Source organism: Oncorhynchus clarkii, chromosome 2 (genome assembly GCF_045791955.1).
Source record: "Oncorhynchus clarkii lewisi isolate Uvic-CL-2024 chromosome 2, UVic_Ocla_1.0, whole genome shotgun sequence".
Classification (NCBI taxonomy): Eukaryota; Metazoa; Chordata; class Actinopteri; order Salmoniformes; family Salmonidae; genus Oncorhynchus; species Oncorhynchus clarkii.
The window spans coordinates 89,488,207-89,508,352 of record NC_092148.1 but is presented as its reverse complement, the minus strand read 5'-3'; the positions used below and the strand labels follow the sequence as shown (position 1 = coordinate 89,508,352).

The 20,146-nt window shown below is 42.7% G+C and overlaps 1 protein-coding gene across 1 annotated transcript in view; it reads left to right on the top strand.

The window, feature by feature from the left end:
• The first annotated feature begins 620 nt into the window (after window positions 1–620).
• Window positions 621–20,146, top strand: part of LOC139383157 (solute carrier organic anion transporter family member 1C1-like) — a 33,384-nt gene continuing 13,858 nt past the window's right edge. Inside the window, exons 1-5 of the mRNA XM_071127522.1 lie at window positions 621–684; window positions 4,049–4,222; window positions 18,307–18,448; window positions 19,027–19,159; window positions 19,731–19,852. Of these exons, the coding sequence (XP_070983623.1) occupies window positions 4,064–4,222; window positions 18,307–18,448; window positions 19,027–19,159; window positions 19,731–19,852 (556 nt within the window). The 5' untranslated portion in view covers window positions 621–684; window positions 4,049–4,063. The remainder of the gene's footprint in view (window positions 685–4,048; window positions 4,223–18,306; window positions 18,449–19,026; window positions 19,160–19,730; window positions 19,853–20,146) is intronic.

Genomic DNA, 20,146 nt, shown 5'->3' with positions numbered 1-20,146 from the left:
CATGTGAACCTGAGAAAGAAAATATGTTATGGCTTGTTATGTCGCAAAAAAAACTGTTTATGAGACGTGATCACCTGCAGCTAAATGAATGATTCACAGTACTTAGAGATTTGCTGATCATCACGTCATCAACCTCCCATCATCACGTTCCACACTCATCATCTGCCATCTAAGACATCTAAGGCTTATCTATTTTTTCTCTCTTTCGATGTTTAGGCTATTCCGATTTACCACACATGATATACTTTCCCTGCGTTAGCGGTGATGCTCTATAGCCTAGATTTAATGAACGGCTAAAATAATGGCATGAATTAAGTGTGCTTTTCTATAGTTCTACTCAGACGCGCATCACGTGTTTCGGTTCAATTCTCAGCGGTTTCCATGAACTGAACTATAGGCTTCAAGTGCTCAGATTGCTCCAATTCTCCGGGTATGTGGTCGATTGTCAAAGCCGGACTGAAATCCACAACCAAAAAAATGAAAATTCTTAGAAATTGATTGATTTGATTATTGAAGAAAGCGATATTGCTATTGGACAATAAAGAATATGGAAAACTGAAAAGTGGAAGCGGGGGTTCGTTCGGGCAAGGGTTCTGCTACGAAGAAGTTTCAGAGCGGATATAACGTCGACACGTCAAAGCTCTGCAGCCTCTGAGCTCCTTCAGTTCAGAAAAAAATACTTGGGTAAGTAGGAATCAATTACATATATTTATTGGCTATGGCAACATATTTAGCCTAAAGCCACAGTCCCTGAGATTTCCAGTGTATGAAAACATTAAAAAAAACGAATAACATATTAGGTTATATTATATTTTATCATGGTGGACTGTTAACCAATTATCTTTAGATCCTTTAAAAAAATTATGATGCTCTCGTCAAATGTCACTGCTTGAGAAATAGAGATCACAGACAATGTAGGAAGTGCAGCATTGCTGTGGCAACAGTTACATGTGACAATGTCATTGACTTTGTTTTGTTGTTCTCCCCTTTCTGAACGCCATACATACTGTGTGTTTATCCTGACACACAGAGTTTCTCTTGCAATGAAAAATCTGAAGAAAAAAACGACATCATATTCAGTATTTACAATGATTAAATGTGGACACTGGCGCATAAGGAGAAATGTGTAGCCTGTTGGACATTATTGGACAAAAGTACTGCTGCATCCACAGATTAGTTTAGGATCACTTGTAGGCCTGACTATTTTGTATTTTTTTGTAAAGGTTATTAGGCAAACAGTCTATAATGTTATTAGCTAAGATATGACCTATCAGATTGTCTATAATCAGAGACATTACCTTTAGCCGACCTACTGAGTAAATTACCTATTAATTAGACACTTGGGTTGCTGAGAGAGAGTGAGAGAGAGATGCGGAGAGAGAGAGGGAGAGAGAAAGAGAGAGATGGGGAGAGAGAGAAAGAGAGAGATATGGGGGAGAAAGAGAGAATAAGAAAATAATAAGATAATTACTTGACACATTGGAAAGAATTAACAAAAAAACAGAGCAAACTAGAATACAACATTGTGATACTCCCATATTTATTGGGTGAAATATAATTGTGTGCAATCATAGCAGCAATATTTGTGATCTGTTGCCACAAGAAAAGGACAATCAGTGAAGAACAAACACCATTGTAAATACAACCCATATTTATGTTAGTTTATTTTCACTTTTGTACTTTAACCATTTGTACATCGTTACAACACTATATATAGACATAATATGACATTTGAAATGTCTTTATTCTTTGGGAACTTGTGTGTAATGATTACTGTTCATTTTTTTTGTTTATTTCACTACAATTTATAATTTCTTGCACTTGTTTTAGTAATGTAAACATATGTTTCCCATGCTAATAAAGCCCCTTAAATTGAATTGGAATTGAGAGAGAGAGAGAGACAGAGAGAGACAGAGAGTGACAGACAGACAGACAGACAGACAGAGAGAGAGAGAAAGAGGGGGGGGGGGAGAGGGAGAGAGAGAGAGAGAGAGAGGGAGAGAGAGAGATAGAGAGAGGGAGGGAGGGAGATTGGTAGCGAGAGAGATAATGAGAGAGAAAGAGATTGGTAGAGGGAGAGAGAGATGGGGAGAGAGAGAGATGGGGAAGAGAGAGAGATGGTGAAGAGAGAGAGAGAAAGAAAGAAAGAAAGACAGAAAGAAAGAAAGAGAGAGAGCTCTCTGTCTTCTGTGTGCATTGTGTAATTCAGTCATAGTGTACCGTGTCATTCAGCTAGTTAGTTAAAGTGTGCCTGTGGTCTGTACTGGGATCAGAGACGGATGGTCTGTTTTACACCTTGACTGAGATTCATTCATGAAACCAAGTGATGAAAATTTCATTTTATTCACACAATGTAACATAAAAATAAAAAAAACTACGTTGACCCATTCTGTTCAAGAGTTGTTCAATTATTCAACTTTGAACATATTGGTTTCACTAGGCTGTTTGTGCAATTCTTTTGTCAAGATAATCCATCCAATTATCAAATCCAATTACCAAACTTTGGGCAGCAGGTAGCCTGGTGGTTAGACCGTTGGACTAGTAACCGAAAGGTTGCTAGGTCAAATTCCTGAGCTGACAAGGTACAAATCTGTCTCTCTTCCCCTGAACAAGGCAGTTGAGCCACTATTCCTAGGGGGTCATTGAAAATTAGATGTTGTTCTTAACTGACTTGCCTAGTTAAAATAACTAAAGAAACATTCAGCTACATGTATATGTGATTATTATTGAGCCTACATCTTGATTTATCAAGGAAACCATCACTTTTGATTTCTGTCAGCCCCCTCGTAGAATAGATCATGTTTAACATTTGGATGCCCAATGTTGTTATGAATGAACAATTAGGCTATCAAACAATGATAAATCATTGGATAATCAGATGAAGCCATAATAAAGGGTTATGAATTCAAGTAACACGTAAACAGTAGGCTATAGGCCCTTTTAGGCTATCTGTACTTTCTGTCTGTTTGCTCCAGTTAGAAAACAAAGGGTGCGTTGTTTACCGTGAGAAACCACTTGTGGCTTACACACATGATGTTTCGCCATCTCTTCTGTTACATGATTCAGTTGTTCAATAAGTTGTTCAGAAAATCCCCCTAAACATTTATACCACCAAGTTGCCACTGTCTTTTGATATTAGATTGTTTTGGTCAAACTTTGAAAGCTAAAGTAATATGTTAGCGACCTTGTAAACAAACGCAGCGCCATTTTGGTGGAAGTTGTGCTACTGTACCCTTGACTGGAGACGGCGTTTCCGGCAGAGAGAAAAGGGACATAGGCCTACAACTTGAGGCTTTTCTCATTTGGGCAAAAGTCTGTCCTCCGTCCTCCATCCTCTCTCCTCCGTGACCCAAAAGTCTGTCCACCGTCTTCCATCCTCTCCCCTCCGTGACCCCAACAGTCTGTCCTCCGTCCCCCATCCTCTCTCTTCCGTGACCCAAAAGTCTGTCCTCCGTCCTCCATCCTCTCTCCTCCGTGACCCAACAGTCTGTCCTCCGTCCTCCATCCTCTCTCCTCCGTGACCCAACAGTCTGTCCTCCGTCCTCCATCCTCTCTCCTCCGTGACCCAAAGTCTGTCCTCCGTCCTCCAGTCTGTCCTCCGTCCTCCATCCTCTCTCCTCCGTGACCCAAAAGTCTGTCCTCCGTCCTCCATCCTCCCTCCTCCGTGACCCAACAGTCTGTCCTCCGTCCTCCATCCTCTCTCCTCCGTGACCCAAAAGTCTGTCCTCCGTCCTCCATCCTCTCTCCTCCATGACCCCAAAAGTCTGTCCACCGTCCTCCATCCTCTCTCCTCCGTGACCCAACAGTCTGTCCACCATCCTCTCTCCTCCGTGACCCAACAGTCTGTCCTCCATCCTCTCTCCTCCGTGACCCAACAGTCTGTCCTCCCCGTGTAAATGTCATTTGGCTGATGAAGTGTGAGTCTCATTTCATTTCTCCAGCCTCCATCTAAACAAGTGGAAAAGAAAGGCACCATATAATCCCATATTTTTAGATGATGCCTGTAGACAGTAATTTACTTTCTTTGGAAAATAATATCTTCCAACAGGTGTGACTTGAACCAATGACGAAAGATTACAACAGAGAAACTCCTTCACCTGAAGAAACTATTATCTTCCTTAGAAAGATGGAGGTTCCATCTAAGGCGAGGTGGATCCCAGACGACGTCTCCTCTACCCCATCATCTTCAGGGATGCAGAGGTCCAGTTGCTCCAGTCTGAAGGTAACAGTGCTGGTCTCTTCTCAGATCACCTCATGGGAAATTAAAACCCTGTACCGATCTAGGATCAGGTCCCTGTTATTCATATAAACATATTCTTTAAGATCTAAAAGGCAGAACTGATCCTACTCTGTTCTGTTCGTCCGTCCGTCCGTCCGTCCGTCCGTCTGTCTGTCTGGTAGAGTTCTAGGATGAATTATTCTGTCGCATAAACACTCTTCAAAAAGGGTTTGTAAAGGGTTCCTCGGCTGTAGGAAAACACTGGTTAGTCTCCAGGTAAAACACTGTTTAGTTTCCAGGTAAAACACTGTTTAGTTTCCAGGTTAAACACTGTTTAGTTTCCAGGTAAAACACTGTTTAGTTTCCAGGTTAAACACTGTTTAGTTTCCAGGTTAAACACTGTTTAGTTTCCACTGTTTAGTTTCCAGGTTAAACACTGTTTAGTTTCCACTGTTTAGTTTCCAGGTAAAACACTGTTTAGTTTCCAGGTTAAACACTGTTTAGTTTCCACTGTTTAGTTTCCAGGTTAAACACTGTTTAGTTTCCACTGTTTAGTTTCCAGGTAAAACACTGTTTAGTTTCCAGGTTAAACACTGTTTAGTCTCCACTGTTTAGTTTCCAGGTTAAACACTGTTTAGTTTCCACTGTTTAGTTTCCAGGTAAAACACTGTTTAGTTTCCACTGTTTAGTTTCCAGGTAAAACACTGTTTAGTTTCCAGGTAAAACACTGGTTAGTTTCCACTGTTTAGTTTCCAGGTTAAACACTGTTTAGTTTCCAGGTTAAACACTGTTTAGTTTCCAGGTTAAACACTGTTTAGTTTCCACTGTTTAGTTTCCAGGTTAAACACTGTTTAGTTTCCACTGTTTAGTTTCCAGGTAAAACACTGTTTAGTTTCCAGGTTAAACACTGTTTAGTTTCCAGGTTAAACACTGTTTAGTTTCCAGGTAAAACACTGTTTAGTTTCCACTGTTTAGTTTCCAGGTAAAACACTGTTTAGTTTCCAGGTAAAACACTGTTTAGTTTCCAGGTTAAACACTGTTTAGTTTCCACTGTTTAGTTTCCAGGTAAAACACTGTTTAGTTTCCAGGTTAAACACTGTTTAGTTTCCACTGTTTAGTTTCCAGGTTAAACACTGTTTAGTTTCCACTGTTTAGTTTCCAAGTAAAACACTGTTTAGTTTCCAGGTTAAACACTGTTTAGTTTCCACTGTTTAGTTTCCAGGTTAAACACTGTTTAGTTTCCAGGTAAAACACTGTTTAGTTTCCAGGTTAAACACTGTTTAGTTTCCACTGTTTAGTTTCCAGGTAAAACACTGTTTAGTTTCCACTGTTTAGTTTCCACTGTTTAGTTTCCAGGTAAAACACTGTTTAGTTTCCAGGTTAAACACTGTTTAGTTTCCACTGTTTAGTTTCCAGGTAAAACACTGTTTAGTTTCCAGGTTAAACACTGTTTAGTCTCCACTGTTTAGTTTCCAGGTTAAACACTGTTTAGTTTCCACTGTTTAGTTTCCAGGTAAAACACTGTTTAGTTTCCACTGTTTAGTTTCCAGGTAAAACACTGTTTAGTTTCCAGGTAAAACACTGGTTAGTTTCCACTGTTTAGTTTCCAGGTTAAACACTGTTTAGTTTCCAGGTTAAACACTGTTTAGTTTCCAGGTTAAACACTGTTTAGTTTCCACTGTTTAGTTTCCAGGTTAAACACTGTTTAGTTTCCACTGTTTAGTTTCCAGGTAAAACACTGTTTAGTTTCCAGGTTAAACACTGTTTAGTTTCCAGGTTAAACACTGTTTAGTTTCAAGGTAAAACACTGTTTAGTTTCCACTGTTTAGTTTCCAGGTAAAACACTGTTTAGTTTCCAGGTAAAACACTGTTTAGTTTCCAGGTTAAACACTGTTTAGTTTCCACTGTTTAGTTTCCAGGTAAAACACTGTTTAGTTTCCAGGTTAAACACTGTTTAGTTTCCACTGTTTAGTTTCCAGGTTAAACACTGTTTAGTTTCCACTGTTTAGTTTCCAAGTAAAACACTGTTTAGTTTCCAGGTTAAACACTGTTTAGTTTCCACTGTTTAGTTTCCAGGTTAAACACTGTTTAGTTTCCAGGTAAAACACTGTTTAGTTTCCAGGTTAAACACTGTTTAGTTTCCACTGTTTAGTTTCCAGGTAAAACACTGTTTAGTTTCCACTGTTTAGTTTCCAGGTAAAACACTGTTTAGTTTCCACTGTTTAGTTTCCAGGTAAAACACTGGTTAGTTTCCACTGTTTAGTTTCCAGGTAAAACACTGTTTAGTTTCCAGGTAAAACACTGTTTAGTTTCCACTGTTTAGTTTCCAGGTAAAACACTGTTTAGTTTCCAGGTAAAACACTGTTTAGTTTCCACTGTTTAGTTTCCAGGTAAAACACTGTTTAGTTTCCAGGTTAAACACTGTTTAGTTTCCACTGTTTAGTTTCCAGGTAAAACACTGTTTAGTTTCCACTGTTTAGTTTCCAGGTTAAACACTGTTTAGTTTCCAGGTAAAATACTGTTTAGTCTCCAGGTAAAACACTGTTTAGTTTCCAGGTAAAACACTGTTTAGTCTCCAGGTAAAACACTGTTTAGTCTCCAGGTAAAACACTGTTTTGTTTCCAGGTAAAACACTGTTTAGTCTCCAGGTAAAACACTGTTTAGTCTCCAGGTAAAACACTGTTTAGTTTCCAGGTTAAACACTGTTTAGTTTCCAGGTAAAACACTGTTTAGTTTCCACTGTTTAGTTTCCAGGTAAAACAATGTTTAGTCTCCAGGTAAAACACTGTTTAGTCTCCAGGTAAAACACTGTTTAGTCTCCAGGTAAAACACTGTTTAGTCTCCAGGTAAAACACTGTTTAGTTTCCAGGTTAAACACTGTTTAGTTTCCAGGTAAAACACTGTTTAGTCTCCAGGTAAAACACTGTTTAGTCTCCAGGTAAAACACTGTTTAGTTTCCAGGTTAAACACTTGTTTAGTCTTCTCCCTTCCAGGTAAAACCCTTTCACCCACGAAAACACCCCCATTACTAACCTTTTGGTGAAAAGGTTCTACCTGTAACCCAAAGGGATTCTCTTATCAGGACAGTCATTCATCCAAATAACTATTTATGGCAGGTTACTTTTCAATAGGCGGCAGGGTAGCCTAGTGGTTAGAGTGGAGGGGCGGCAGGTAGCCTAGTGGTTAGAGTGGAGGGGCGGCAGGTAGCCTAGTGGTTAGAGTGGAGGGGCGGCAGGGTAGCCTAGTGGTTAGAGTGGGGGGTGGCAGGTAGCCTAGTGGTTAGAGTGGAGGGGCGGCAGGTAGCGTAGTGGTTAGAGTGGAGGGGCGGCAGGTAGCCTAGTGGTTAGAGTGGTGGGGCGGCAGGTAACCTAGTGGTTAGAGTGGGGGGTGGCAGGTAGCCTAGTGGTTAGAGTGGAGGGGCGGCAGGTAGCGTAGTGGTTAGAGTGGAGGGGCGGCAGGTAGCCTAGTGGTTAGAGTGGTGGGGCGGCAGGTAGCCTAGTGGTTAGAGTGGAGGGGCGGCAGGTAGCCTAGTGGTTAGAGTGGAGGGGTGGCAGGTAGCCTAGTGGTTAGAGTGGAGGGGCAGCAGGTAGCCTAGTGGTTAGAGTGGAGGGGCGGCAGGTAGCCTAGTGGTTAGAGTGGAGGGGCGGCAGGTAGCCTAGTGGTTAGAGTGGACGGGCGGCAGGTAGCCTAGTGGTTAGAGTGGAGGGGCGGCAGGTAGCCTAGTGGTTAGAGTGGAGGGGCGGCAGGGTAGCCTAGTGGTTAGAGTGGAGGGGCGGCAGGTAGCCTAGTGGTTAGAGTGGAGGGGCGGCAGGTAGCCTAGTGGTTAGAGTGGAGGGGCGGCAGGTAGCCTAGTGGTTAGAGTGGAGGGGCGGCAGGTAGCCTAGTGGTTAGAGTGGAGGGGCGGCAGGTAGCCTAGTGGTTAGAGTGGAGGGGCGGCAGGTAGCCTAGTGGTTATAGTGGAGGGGCGGCAGGTAGCCTAGTGGTTAGAGTGGAGGGGAGGCAGGGTAGCCTAGTGGTTAGAGTGGAGGGGAGGCAGGGTAGCCTAGTGGTTAGAGCGTCGGAATTGTAACCGGAAGGTTGCAAGTTCAAACCCCCGAGCTGACAAGGTCGTTGTTGTTGTTGTCGTTCTGCCCCTGAACAGGCAGTTAACCCACTGTTCCTAGGCCATCATTGAAAATAAGAATTTGTTCTTAACTGACTTGCCTAGTTAAATAAAGGTAAAAAAAAATAAGAGTGTAACCACACAGTGGTGATTTTAGCCTGTAAATCTTGGTGGGGCAAACAAATGTGTAATGTGGGATTCATGCCAGCAAAGCCACAGCACAACACAACACTGAACAATACATTAATTGCACTATAACAGTGACAAACGGTGCCCATTAAACTGTTAGGGCCTACATAAAGCTGTCCCAACAGCAGAGTCTCAACACCTTAACACTGGTTATCAGCGGAGCCTTGTCTGACAGCGAAACAGTTCATTCAGCCTCATTTACCGCCTTTAAAAAAATATGGCTGACTTGGTTAAACAAATGTGGTTTCTTCTGACAATTGAGATGTACTAACTATAGCATAAGGGGACGACAAACAAATGAGAGGCAATCCATCATTTTGATTAAGATATTGATGAGTGAGCTAGGACGGCCGTACAGCAGTCAGTATAACTATTTGTTCAGCACTTTTGAAATGTACAGCGACAGAATTCAGAACATGGGCCATTCTTACAGTATTCTCCCTGTACACTAAGTCAGAACAGCAGAATAAATAAAGGGGGCATATAAGCAGACAATGAAAGCTCTTACAACATTCGATGAATACATTTCTCTAAAACAGGCTATAGGCTACATGTGCACCACCAAGTCAGAACAGTAGTCGAAATTAAGAGCGGAAAAGGGACCCAATTATTAGGGTGAGGCACATGGGCTACTAACAGCTTATTACACAACATACACTTAGTATTACTTTCTTGGCTACAGTATACATTTCTCCCTGGCATAATACTTCATTAATGCAGCAGCATACAAGACATTTTTGGACTCACCTTGTTGTGCCATGCTCACTTGAACAGGAAGGTGGTGCGGCGGTCCATCGTGGGAAAGTTTTGTCATCAAAGTCTGGCATTATCAGGATTTATGGTGTTTTCAAGACAACTGGGAACCCGGAAAAAAAGCAAGGTTGAATCATAATGATGTCAGTGATCTTCAGTCGTAGCTCTAGAAAGAGGCCCGAGTTCTCGAGTTGGATGACCGTTCAAAACGTATTTTCCCAGTCGGAGCTTGTTTTTCCCGAGTTCCCAGTTGTCTTGAACTCACTGAAGTCAGATTTCACAGTTCCGAGTTAAACAGTTGTTTTGAGCGCGGAACAAATCATGCTTCATTGAAAGCATGGCCAATGTTGAATGTTTATAATTTTAAACTAGGAAAAGAGACCCTTCATCTTTAACTTTGTCCCACACAGACACTCCACTGAATAACAAGCCAATGATTACTTTGCAATGCTTGCAGTTAGCCATTGATTCCTTCCAAACCATTCATTTTTGAATTTGCGAAGATCAACTTGTTTTGTAATGTTTATGTCCAATGGCTGATGAGCAACGATACGTTTTATCTATGATTTATCTATAAAAGGATTTGCCAGTAGATTGTCGACTTGATTCATGATGATGACTGCTAGCTAAGATTTGAAAGTATGATGTTGACATGATCAGTCCAATGAAGGCTACTGTAGATGTAATGTGATTAAACATAATTTTATCAGTGCTCAATGATCTTGAGCCTTCTTGGATGGGCACTTCTAATTTTACTCTATAGCAGCACCCAAGGAGCTTGAATTTTTGAGCTCTACGAATAGACTTGGCGGGGAAGTAGTGTTCCCATGATTGACAGAACACTGAGCCAATCACGGCGCAACTAGAGAACATTACCCACACCTACGCTCCGTATTTTCTAGGCTGAAACACCTGCATTTTGGAGCAAAAAAGAGACCATGTTTGTATGCGGTTTTATTTGTGTGTGTGTGTGTGTGTGTGTGTGTGTGTGTGTGTGTGTGTGTGTGAGCGCGAGCGCGGGGGGTCATCTGACTGAAAGTCATTTGACTGGCTTACAGGGAACATACTAAAAGCATCTCTTACAGGAATCTAGTGGCAGTGTAAGACAGTGTGTACTGTATAGCATGCTGTAAGACAGTGTGTATATCATGCTGTAAGACAGTGTGTACTGTATATCATGCTGTAAGACAGTGTGTATATCATGCCGTAAGACAGTGTGTAGATCATGCCATAAGACAGTGTGTATATCATGCCGTAAGACAGTGTGTATATCATGCCGTAAGACAGTGTGTATATCATGCCGTAAGACAGTGTGTATATCATGCCGTAAGACAGTGTGTATATCATGCCGTAAGACAGTGTGTAGATCATGCCGTAAGACAGTGTGTATATCATGCCGTAAGACAGTGTGTATATCATGCCGTAAGACAGTGTGTATATCATGCCGTAAGACAGTGTGTGTGTGTGTGTGTGTGTGTGTGTGTGTTTGTGTGTGTGTGTGTGTGTGTGTGTGTGTGTCTTTGTGTGCTGTAATACAGTGTGTGTGTGTGTGTGTCTGTGTGTGCTGTAAGACAGTGTGTGTGTGTGTGTGTGTGTGTGTCTGTGTGTGCTGTAAGACAGTGTGTGTGTGTGTATGTCTGTGTGTGCTGTAAGACAGTGTGTGTGTGTGTGTGTCTGTGTGTGCTGTAAGACAGTGTGTGTGTGTGTGTGTGCTGTAAGACAATGTGTGTGTGTGTGTGCTGTAAGACAGTGTGTGTGTGTGTGTGTGTGTCTGTGTGTGCTGTAAGACAGTGTGTGTGTGTGTGTGTGCTGTAAGACAGTGTGTGTGTGTGTGTGTGTGTGTGTGTGTCTGTGTGTGCTGTAAGACAGTGTGTGTGTGTGTGTGTGTGTGCTGTAAGACAGTGTGTGTGTGTGTGCTGTAAGACAGAGTGTGTGTGTGTGCTGTAAGACAGTGTGTGTGTGTGTGCTGTAGACAGTGTGTATGCAGTGTGTATGCAGTGTGTAAAGTATGATATACTGTACAATCTTTGGTTTCCCTAATTGATTATTGCAAAACTTGAGAGAACTTGACTTCAGTGGAACGTAGTGAATATTATCTAATAATGATCATTCAAGGTGTTACACTAAACAAAAATAACATGAAGCTTCTATACTGAACAAAACTATAAATGCAACATGCAACAATTTTAAAGATTTTACTGAGTTGCAGTTTATATAAGGAAAATAAATGTATTAGGCCCTAATCTATGTAATTCACATGACTGGGAATACAGATATGCATCTGTTGGTCACAGATACAGTGCCTTGCGAAAGTATTCGGCCCCCTTGAACTTTGCGACCTTTTGCCACATTTCAGGCTTCAAACATAAAGATATAAATCTGTATTTTTTTGTGAAGAATCAACAACAAGTGGGACACAATCATGAAGTGGAACGACATTTATTGGATATTTCAAACTTTTTTAACAAATCAAAAACTGAAAAATTGGGCGTGCAAAATTATTCAGCCCCTTTAAGTTAATACTTTGCAGCGCCACCTTTTGCTGCGATTACAGCTGTAAGTCGCTTGGGGTATGTCTCTATCAGTTTTGCACATCGAGAGACTGAAATGTTTTCCCATTCCTCCTTGCAAAACAGCTCGAGCTCAGTGAGGTTGGATGGAGAGCATTTGTGAACAGCAGTTTTCAGTTCTTTCACAGATTCTCGATTGGATTCAGGTCTGGACTTTGACTTGGCCATTCTAACACCTGGATATGTTTATTTTTGAACCATTCCATTGTAGATTTCGCTTTATGTTTTGGATCATTGTCTTGTTGGAAGACAAACCAGTCATTATCTGATGTGACCACCATTTGCCTCATGCAGCGCGACACGTCTCTCAAAGGTGATCAGCATGTACAGCTCTGGTGGACATTCCTGCAGTCAGCATGTAAATTGAGATATCTGTGGCATTGTGTTGTGTGTCTCAAAACTGCACATTTTATAGTGGCCTTTTATTTTCCCCAGTACAAGGTGCACCTATGTAATGATTATGCTGTTTATTCAGCTACTTGAAATGCAACACCTGTCAGGTGGATGGATTATCTTAGCAAAGGAGAAATGCTCACTATGGGCCCTCAACACTTAGCCCTTAGTGCCCTTTGAACTGCAACCCCCCTCCCTCCCCCATACCCTGCAGGGTATTATAAAGTGGGAAAAAAATGTCCTGACCCAGGGCTGCTGTGTGTGTGTGTGTGTGTGTGTGTGTGTGTGTGTGTGTGTGTGTGTGTGTGTGTGTGTGTGTGTGTGTGTGTGTGTGTGTGTGTGTGTGTGTGTGTGTGTGTGTGTGTGTGTGTGTGTGAGAGAGAGAGAGAGAGAGAGAGACTGTTTGTATGTCTGTGTACTGTTTGCCAGTAGCTTGTGTACTGTGTGTGTACAGTAGTTGTCTTGGTATATGATTAGTGCAGCAGATGACGACTTTACTGTGCATTAGCTTTACACATTGTATAAAAAAGCACTGTATCTGTAAAATGAGTGAGGTAGCCCTCAGCAGCAAGTGACTTACTGTAACAGAGTTTAGGGCCTGTCCTTGTCCTGATCTGGGCTCAAACAAGGGACCTTCATGGTCCTGTGTTGCTCAGTTTGCGAGAGCCTGATGCAACGCCAGGGTGGTGGGTCCAATGGCCACCCATACGAAAAAAAGTAAGTTGCTAAAAGCTTCTGCTAAATGGCATGTATTTACGTATGTCAAGCAGCACCGTCAACACCAGTGACCCAGAAAAGCCCAGGCGTTTCTATGTCTTGGGCTACAGTACTTCTAGGTCTTGTGCGATGGACCCTACTACTGCACTGCGCACACAGCTAACTACTTCCCAGTGCCACATCAGCTACAGGGTCATTAAATTATTCTCTTTTGGGTATTGTAATTTACTGGACAAATCCATTAATTAAATCATTGTTTCTTCTTTCATGAAGAGCACATATTCAACTTAATACAAATATATGCTTTCCCATTTTTTTATTTTTTATTTTACCTTTATTTAACCAGGCAAGTCAGTTAAGAACAAATTCTTATTTTCAATGACGGCCTAGGAACAGTGGGTTAACTGCCTGTTCAGGGGCAGAACGACAGATTTCAAGAGGTTAAATGACTATAGTAAGTGCCTATTAAGTACCAGATGAAGTAACAGGGTTGATGATTTCTTCTTAAATCCGCCATACATCTCCTTGTGCCCCCCTAGCCCCAACAGGTTTTAAATCAGCCATACATCTCCTTGTGCCCCCCTAGCCCCAACAGGTTTTAAATCAGCCATACATCTCCTTGTGCCCCCCTAGCCCCAACAGCTTTTAAATCAGCCATACATCTCCTTGTGCCCCCCTAGCCCCAACAGGTTTTAAATCCGCCATACATCTCCTTGTGCCCCCCTAGCCCCAACAGGTTTTAAATCAGCCATACATCTCCTTGTGCCCCCCTAGCCCCAACAGGTTTTAAATCAGCCATACATCTCCTTGTGCCCCCCTAGCCCCAACAGGTTTTAAATCAGCCATACATCTCCTTGTGCCCCCCTAGCCCCAACAGGTTTTAAATCCGCCATACATCTCCTTGTGCCCCCCTAGCCCCAACAGGTTTTAAATCAGCCATACATCTCCTTGTGCCCCCCTAGCCCCAACAGCTTTTAAATCAGCCATACATCTCCTTGTGCCCCTCTAGCCCCAACAGGTTTTAAATCAGCCATACATCTCCTTGTGCCCCCCTAGCCCCAACAGCTTTTAAATCAGCCATACATCTCCGTGTGACAGGGGGAACGGAAGCTTGATGTGTGTAACAGGGAGTGGCAGTTGAATGCAAGCTTTAACCCTCAAAAATTATATTGTAAAAAAAAAATGTCTCAACGGTCTGTGGGTAGCAAGGTTGACGTGCTATGCTTCTTCCCGGCACAGCCAGAAGAGGACTGGCCACCCCACATAGCCTGGTTCCTCTCTAGGTTTCTTCCTAGGTTTTGGCCTTTCTAGGGAGTTTTTCCTAGCCACCGTGCTTCTACACCTGCATTGCTTGCTGTTTGGGGTTTTAGGCTGGGTTTCTGTACAGCACTTTGAGATATCAGCTGATGTACAAAGGGCTATATAAATAAATTTGATTTGATTTGATTTGATTTGATGTTCTGTCACGTTCTGACCTTAGTTCCTTTGTTTTGTCTTTGTTTTTGTATGGTCAGGGCGTGAGTTGGGGTGGGCAGTCTGTTTGTTTTTCTATGTTGTTTTTTGTGTTCTGCCTAGTATGGTTCTCAATCAGAGGCAGGTGTCGTTAGTTGTCTCTGATTGAGAATCATACTTAGGTAGCCTTTTTTCCTCCTGAGTTTTGTGGGTGTTTGTTTCCGTGTTAGTATTTTGGCCACACGGTACTGTTTCGGTTTTCGTTTTCTTCACATCGTTTATTGTTTTGTATTGCAGTGTTCAGTTCGTTTCTATTAAAAATCATCATGAACTCAGACGAAGAATATTGTTACAGAAACACCCACTACCAGAGGACTAAGCAGTGTGGTAACAGGCAGCAGCAGCAGGAGAGGCAGCGTTATTTGGAGAACTGGACTTGGGAGGAGATTCTGGACGGTAAAGGACCCTGGAAACAGCCAGGGGAATATCGCCTCCCCAAAGCAGAGCTGGAGGCAGCGAAAGCAGAGAGGCGACATTATGAAGAGCTAGCACGGCAGCGCAGCTGGAAGCCCGAGAGGCAGCCCCAAAAATGTATTGGGAGGGGGCACACAGGGTGTGTGGCGAGTTCAGGTAGGAGACCTACGGCAACTTCCCGTGCTTACCGGAGAGAGAGAGAGAGGGACCGGGCAGACACCGTGTTTTGCGGTGGAGCGCACAGTTTCCCCAGTGCGTGTGCATAGCCCGGTGCGGTACATCGTACTGGCCGGGCTAGAGTGGGCATCGAGCCAGGTGCCATGAAGCCGGCTTTACGCATCTGGTCTCCAGTGCGTCTCCTCGGGCCGGCTTACATGGCACCAGCCTTACGCATGGTGTCCCCGGTTCGCCAGCACAGCCCAGTGCGGGCTATTCCACCTCGCCACACTGGCCTGGCTACGGGGAGCATTCAACCAGGTAAGGTTGGGCAGGCTCGGTGCTCAAGAGCTCCAGTGCGCCTGCACGGTCCGATCTATCCAGCTCCACGCACCAGGCTGTCTCTCCGTCTTCTGCCTGCAGGTGTTTCCGCCTGTCCAGCGCTGCTAGAGCCTTCCTCCTCTCCAGCGCCACCAGAGTCTCCCGTCTGTCCTGAGCCGCCAGAGTCTCCCGTCTGTCCTGAGCCGCCAGAGCCGCCAGTCTGTCCTGAGCCGCCAGAGCCGCCAGTCTGTCCTGAGCCGCCAGTCTGTCCTGAGCCGCCAGTCTGTCCTGAGCCGCCAGACTGTCCTGAGCCGCCAGAGCCGTCAGTCAGCCAGGAGCCGCCAGAGCCGCCTGTCACGCCGGGATGTACTCTGATTGAGCTTGTAGACTCGGTCACGGTTTCTCAGTGTATTTGGGATGTACTCTGATTGAGCTTGTAGACTCGGTCACGGTTTCTCAGTGTATTTGGGATGTACTCTGATTGAGCTTGTAGACTCGGTCACGGTTTCTCAGTGTATTTGGGATGTACTCTGATTGAGCTTGTAGACTCGGTCACGGTTTCTCAGTGTATTTGGGATGTACTCTGATTGAGCTTGTAGACTCGGTCACGGTTTCTCAGTGTATTTGGGATGTACTCTGATTGAGCTTGTAGACTCGGTCACGGTTTCTCAGTGTATTTGGGATGTACTCTGATTGAGCTTGTAGACTCGGTCACGGTTTCTCAGTGTATTTTGTTTCCTTTTAATTTATTTTATAAAAGTGAAGAAAATGTGCATGTACTTTTATCCTCATTTTCAGTATTTTACATTTTAACTCTTACAACTGTCAAATCGGTGTTCCATTAAGTATGACACGATTTCATGGAGTAGAAAAGAGATTCAGAAACTCTTGGAGGATGATGGAATTTTTTTTTTTTTTTACATTATTAAAAGTACAAACAATTAATTTCAAGATTTATGTAAGTGAAATGTTAATTTATGATGCTGAGGCCTGCTGTGTTCTGGAAGTTAATTTCCTGAGTGTATTACTTTGACCCCAGATCAAGGTATGGTCATGTGCAAGCATTCTAGCCAGTCACACAGGGTTGCCACACAGACATATAACATGAGCTAAATCACAGCTCCTAGGAATTCAGTTTGTGAGATTCAGGGAATCTGGACTTTTTATACATGGTCAAATCTTTCTCAGGAAGTCTCCCCATGGCCTCTGTCCCACATGGGTTCAAATAATATTCGAAATCATTTCAAATACTCAATTGAGGCTTGATTGAGCTTGCCTGGTGCACTGGAATTATAGATAATAGAATAGATGTATGAGAAAATCCTGCCCATCTGGCACTACCAGGAAGGCTAAAGCAAACGCTCAAAATTATTTTCAAGATTTCCAATCATTTGAATCCAGGTCTGGCCTATGTTCTGGCGTAAAACTGCATTTACACAGTCAGCCCAATTCGGATAATTTATTCACTAAATTGTATTTGGACCAATCAGATCAACTCTGAAAAAGATTGGTGAAAATATCTGGGATCGGTCAAATGACCCAATTAGTGGTAAAAATATAATAATTGGGCTTCCTGTGTTAACACAGCCTTGGAGACATAATGTGGGGGACCCCTATACCTTGACAGCAGAACCCAGTACCTTATGTTGTAGCTCCTACGTGTATTCAGCTGAAAGCTACATCAGATATTTTTCAGAGCTGATCTGATTAGTCAAAAGACCAATTAGCGGGGGGAAAAAAAGATCAGAATAAACACAGCCTCAATGGAAAACAATGGGGCGAGGCGATGATGAGCTATCGTGTTGTTCTGAACTGTGACCCAGTTTGGTGCTGAACGTTTTACAGAAACAAAGGGGCTATTCTATTCTACTGAAGTCCCCTCCTGCCCAACCCACCAAGCCTAATTACTCAGTGATGTAACGACTGTATTCTAAAATCCACCCGCATCATTCCAATTTTGGCTGACTGACTGAGATGGACTAGTGTGAGGAAAATTTTAAATGATCTGTTGTGTGTGTTGGATTTGAAATTAATACATTCATTCAACCAATTTAGACCCATCAGACTAATGGTATCTGAGGTGTTGCTGGATCTGTAAACAGCTTCTCCATTATCTATGTGAATGATTGAATAAATAAATGAATGAATGAATGAACTGGCCTCGTTCCCAGGAAGACTGTTGCTGAAATGTAATTTGTCTCAGGCCGAACTTAGAAAGGTCTTATTGTAAAAAGCTAAGGAATCAACATAAGTTGATGACAACATACTGTATGTTAATGACATTGATGAAAGCATAAATTAATGGCATGGAAATCATTTCAAGTGACGTCTCAGTTACGACTTTGCCGGAAACATTTTCCCAGAAGCAGAATCTCTGCATCGCAAGGCCAGTGTCATATCGTCAGCGTTCAGAGAAACACAGTACATCTGAGGTCAAGTTGCTACTGTTGAAAATATTTGAATAGAAATATGAATGATGTATGCCATACTGAACCACTGATAACTCAGATGAGTGTCTTTGTGCTTCTTCTCTGATGGACAGAAATAGAGATGTCCTGGTCTATCTGAGGTGAAGTCTTTGTGTCCAACTCTGCCTTTTGAAGAAAGGATCTCACTGATGACAACACCCCCCGATCACTGCTGGGCTATTTTCATCCCGATCAATTTTCATCCCTAACAATGTAGTCCGGAGACTGATGCTGACACTCACCTGTTTCCCATTAACTGTCCTGAGTTATTGCCATGAGGCTGAATATGTCAGAGTCATGAGATTATGACTCATGAGATTGAAGACCTCTTTTAATCCTGTTTTTGTGAAGACTGCCTACGGAGATCAACAACGAGCGAGGACTCTGCATTCTTAGACCAGGCACTTATTAGTCTGATTTTGTTGTAAAATAAATAAAAAATATTTTGTTGACCTCTTTTTCTCTCTCTCTTCTTCTTCTCCATCTCTTTAGATGTTCCTGGCTGCCCTGTCCTTTGCCTACTTCTCTAAGGCCTTGTCTGGGAGTTACATGAAAAGTACGATAACCCAGCTGGAGAGGAGATTTGATATCCCAAGTTATTTAATAGGTGTTATCGACGGGAGCTTTGAAATAGGTAAATACTGTACCCGCATACCTACAGTACATGTTTTGTTTGCTTCTCTACCTAGCTAGGCGTTCGTGTTTCTTATTCTTCTTCCTTCTTCCTCCTTCTCTTCTTCTTCTTCTTCCTCCTCTTCTTCTTCTTCTTCTTCCTCCTTCTCTTCTTCTTCTACCGACTTAGCTATTCATACTGTATGTTTCACGGAAATGTTAGGGTGCATCAGTTGGATGAGCCACGATTACGTCTTCCCGTGCGTGCAAACGTTGGCTATTAAATTATTGCATCTGAGCTCCTAGAGTGTGAGGCTCTCCTTCTTTCAGCTTTTGGTACACTATATGTGCCGTTGTCAATGTTGATAGTTCCGTAAGCACTTTTGGATAAAAGTGTCTGCTAAATGACCATCATAAAGTCATATCAGAATAACATCCTGACGCTCTACATTTTCTCTGGTATAAAAACAGAATCACATCTGTGGTTCAGATGTAAACGTCCAATAGTGTTGCCGTTCTGAAAGTGTGACCCCCTGTAACTGTCAGATGGGCCCAACCATATCTCCTTCCCCACCCCTTCCCCTCATCCCTGTATTGTAGGTAACCTATTGGTGATAGCCTTTGTGAGTTATTTTGGTGCCAAGCTTCACCGACCTAAGATCATAGCGATCGGATGTGTCCTGATGTCGTTTGGGACGTTCCTCATCGCCATGCCTCATTTTATTTTAGGACGGTAAGTAGTAAGACGAGTGCACAACTTGTCATCAGAACATGAGAATGTATTGACCTCCCTGTGTTTTGCAGGGTGGCTCACATTTCAGTTGTGTTTTTACAGTGAGATAGTAGTTTAATCTTAAATTTAGGTTAACATGTTGCACAAAGATTTATCGTCACTGACAAAGTAACTGTGCTGTAGACGCTGGGAGTCGAGCAGACGTGACAGTAACATTACCATGACAGTAACATTACCATGACATGGGTTGGATAACAAATCAAGGGGAGCAATTTGATTTATTTTATTTTATTTTTTATTTCACCTTTATTTAACCAGGTAGGCTAGTTGCGAACAAGTTCTCATTTGCAACTGCGACCTGGCCAAGATAAAGCATAGCAGTGTGACACAGACAACACAGAGTTACACATGGAGTAAACAATTATGGCCAATATACTGCTTTCCTTTTTTTTTTAAATGAATGTTTAGATTATTTTATTTGTTGAGGAATTACACGTTTAAATCTAATGACACCTAATGTATACTTTACCCATCGCCTAGCCTAACAGTCACATTGGTATTTTGTACTCAGCTATAAGTTCCAATCGTCAGTTAGAGGGTCCATGAATTCAACCACTACCTTCGGTCCATGTCCAGCAAGCTCAGCTGAGTCCACACAGGCAGGTGACAAGGCCTCTATACTGCCGTCTGTAGGTAAGACATGGTAACTAAACCATATACACAGACATGCGGTACTTATTCAATCCCTACCACCTCCCCTTGACCCTAACTCTTCACTGTTTATAGATCTGTAAGATGGAAGAAGTAATATAGTGGGAGCTCCAACACTACACTGCTTATATCTACTCAGACCCTACATATTTTCTAACATTGAAGGGTTAAGACCAATGGGAGGTTGTACGGAAGGAATTCAGACTGGCTGATGTCCAGGATACTAGAACATTGATAGGTTAAGACCAATGGGAGGGGTACGGAGGGAATTCAGAC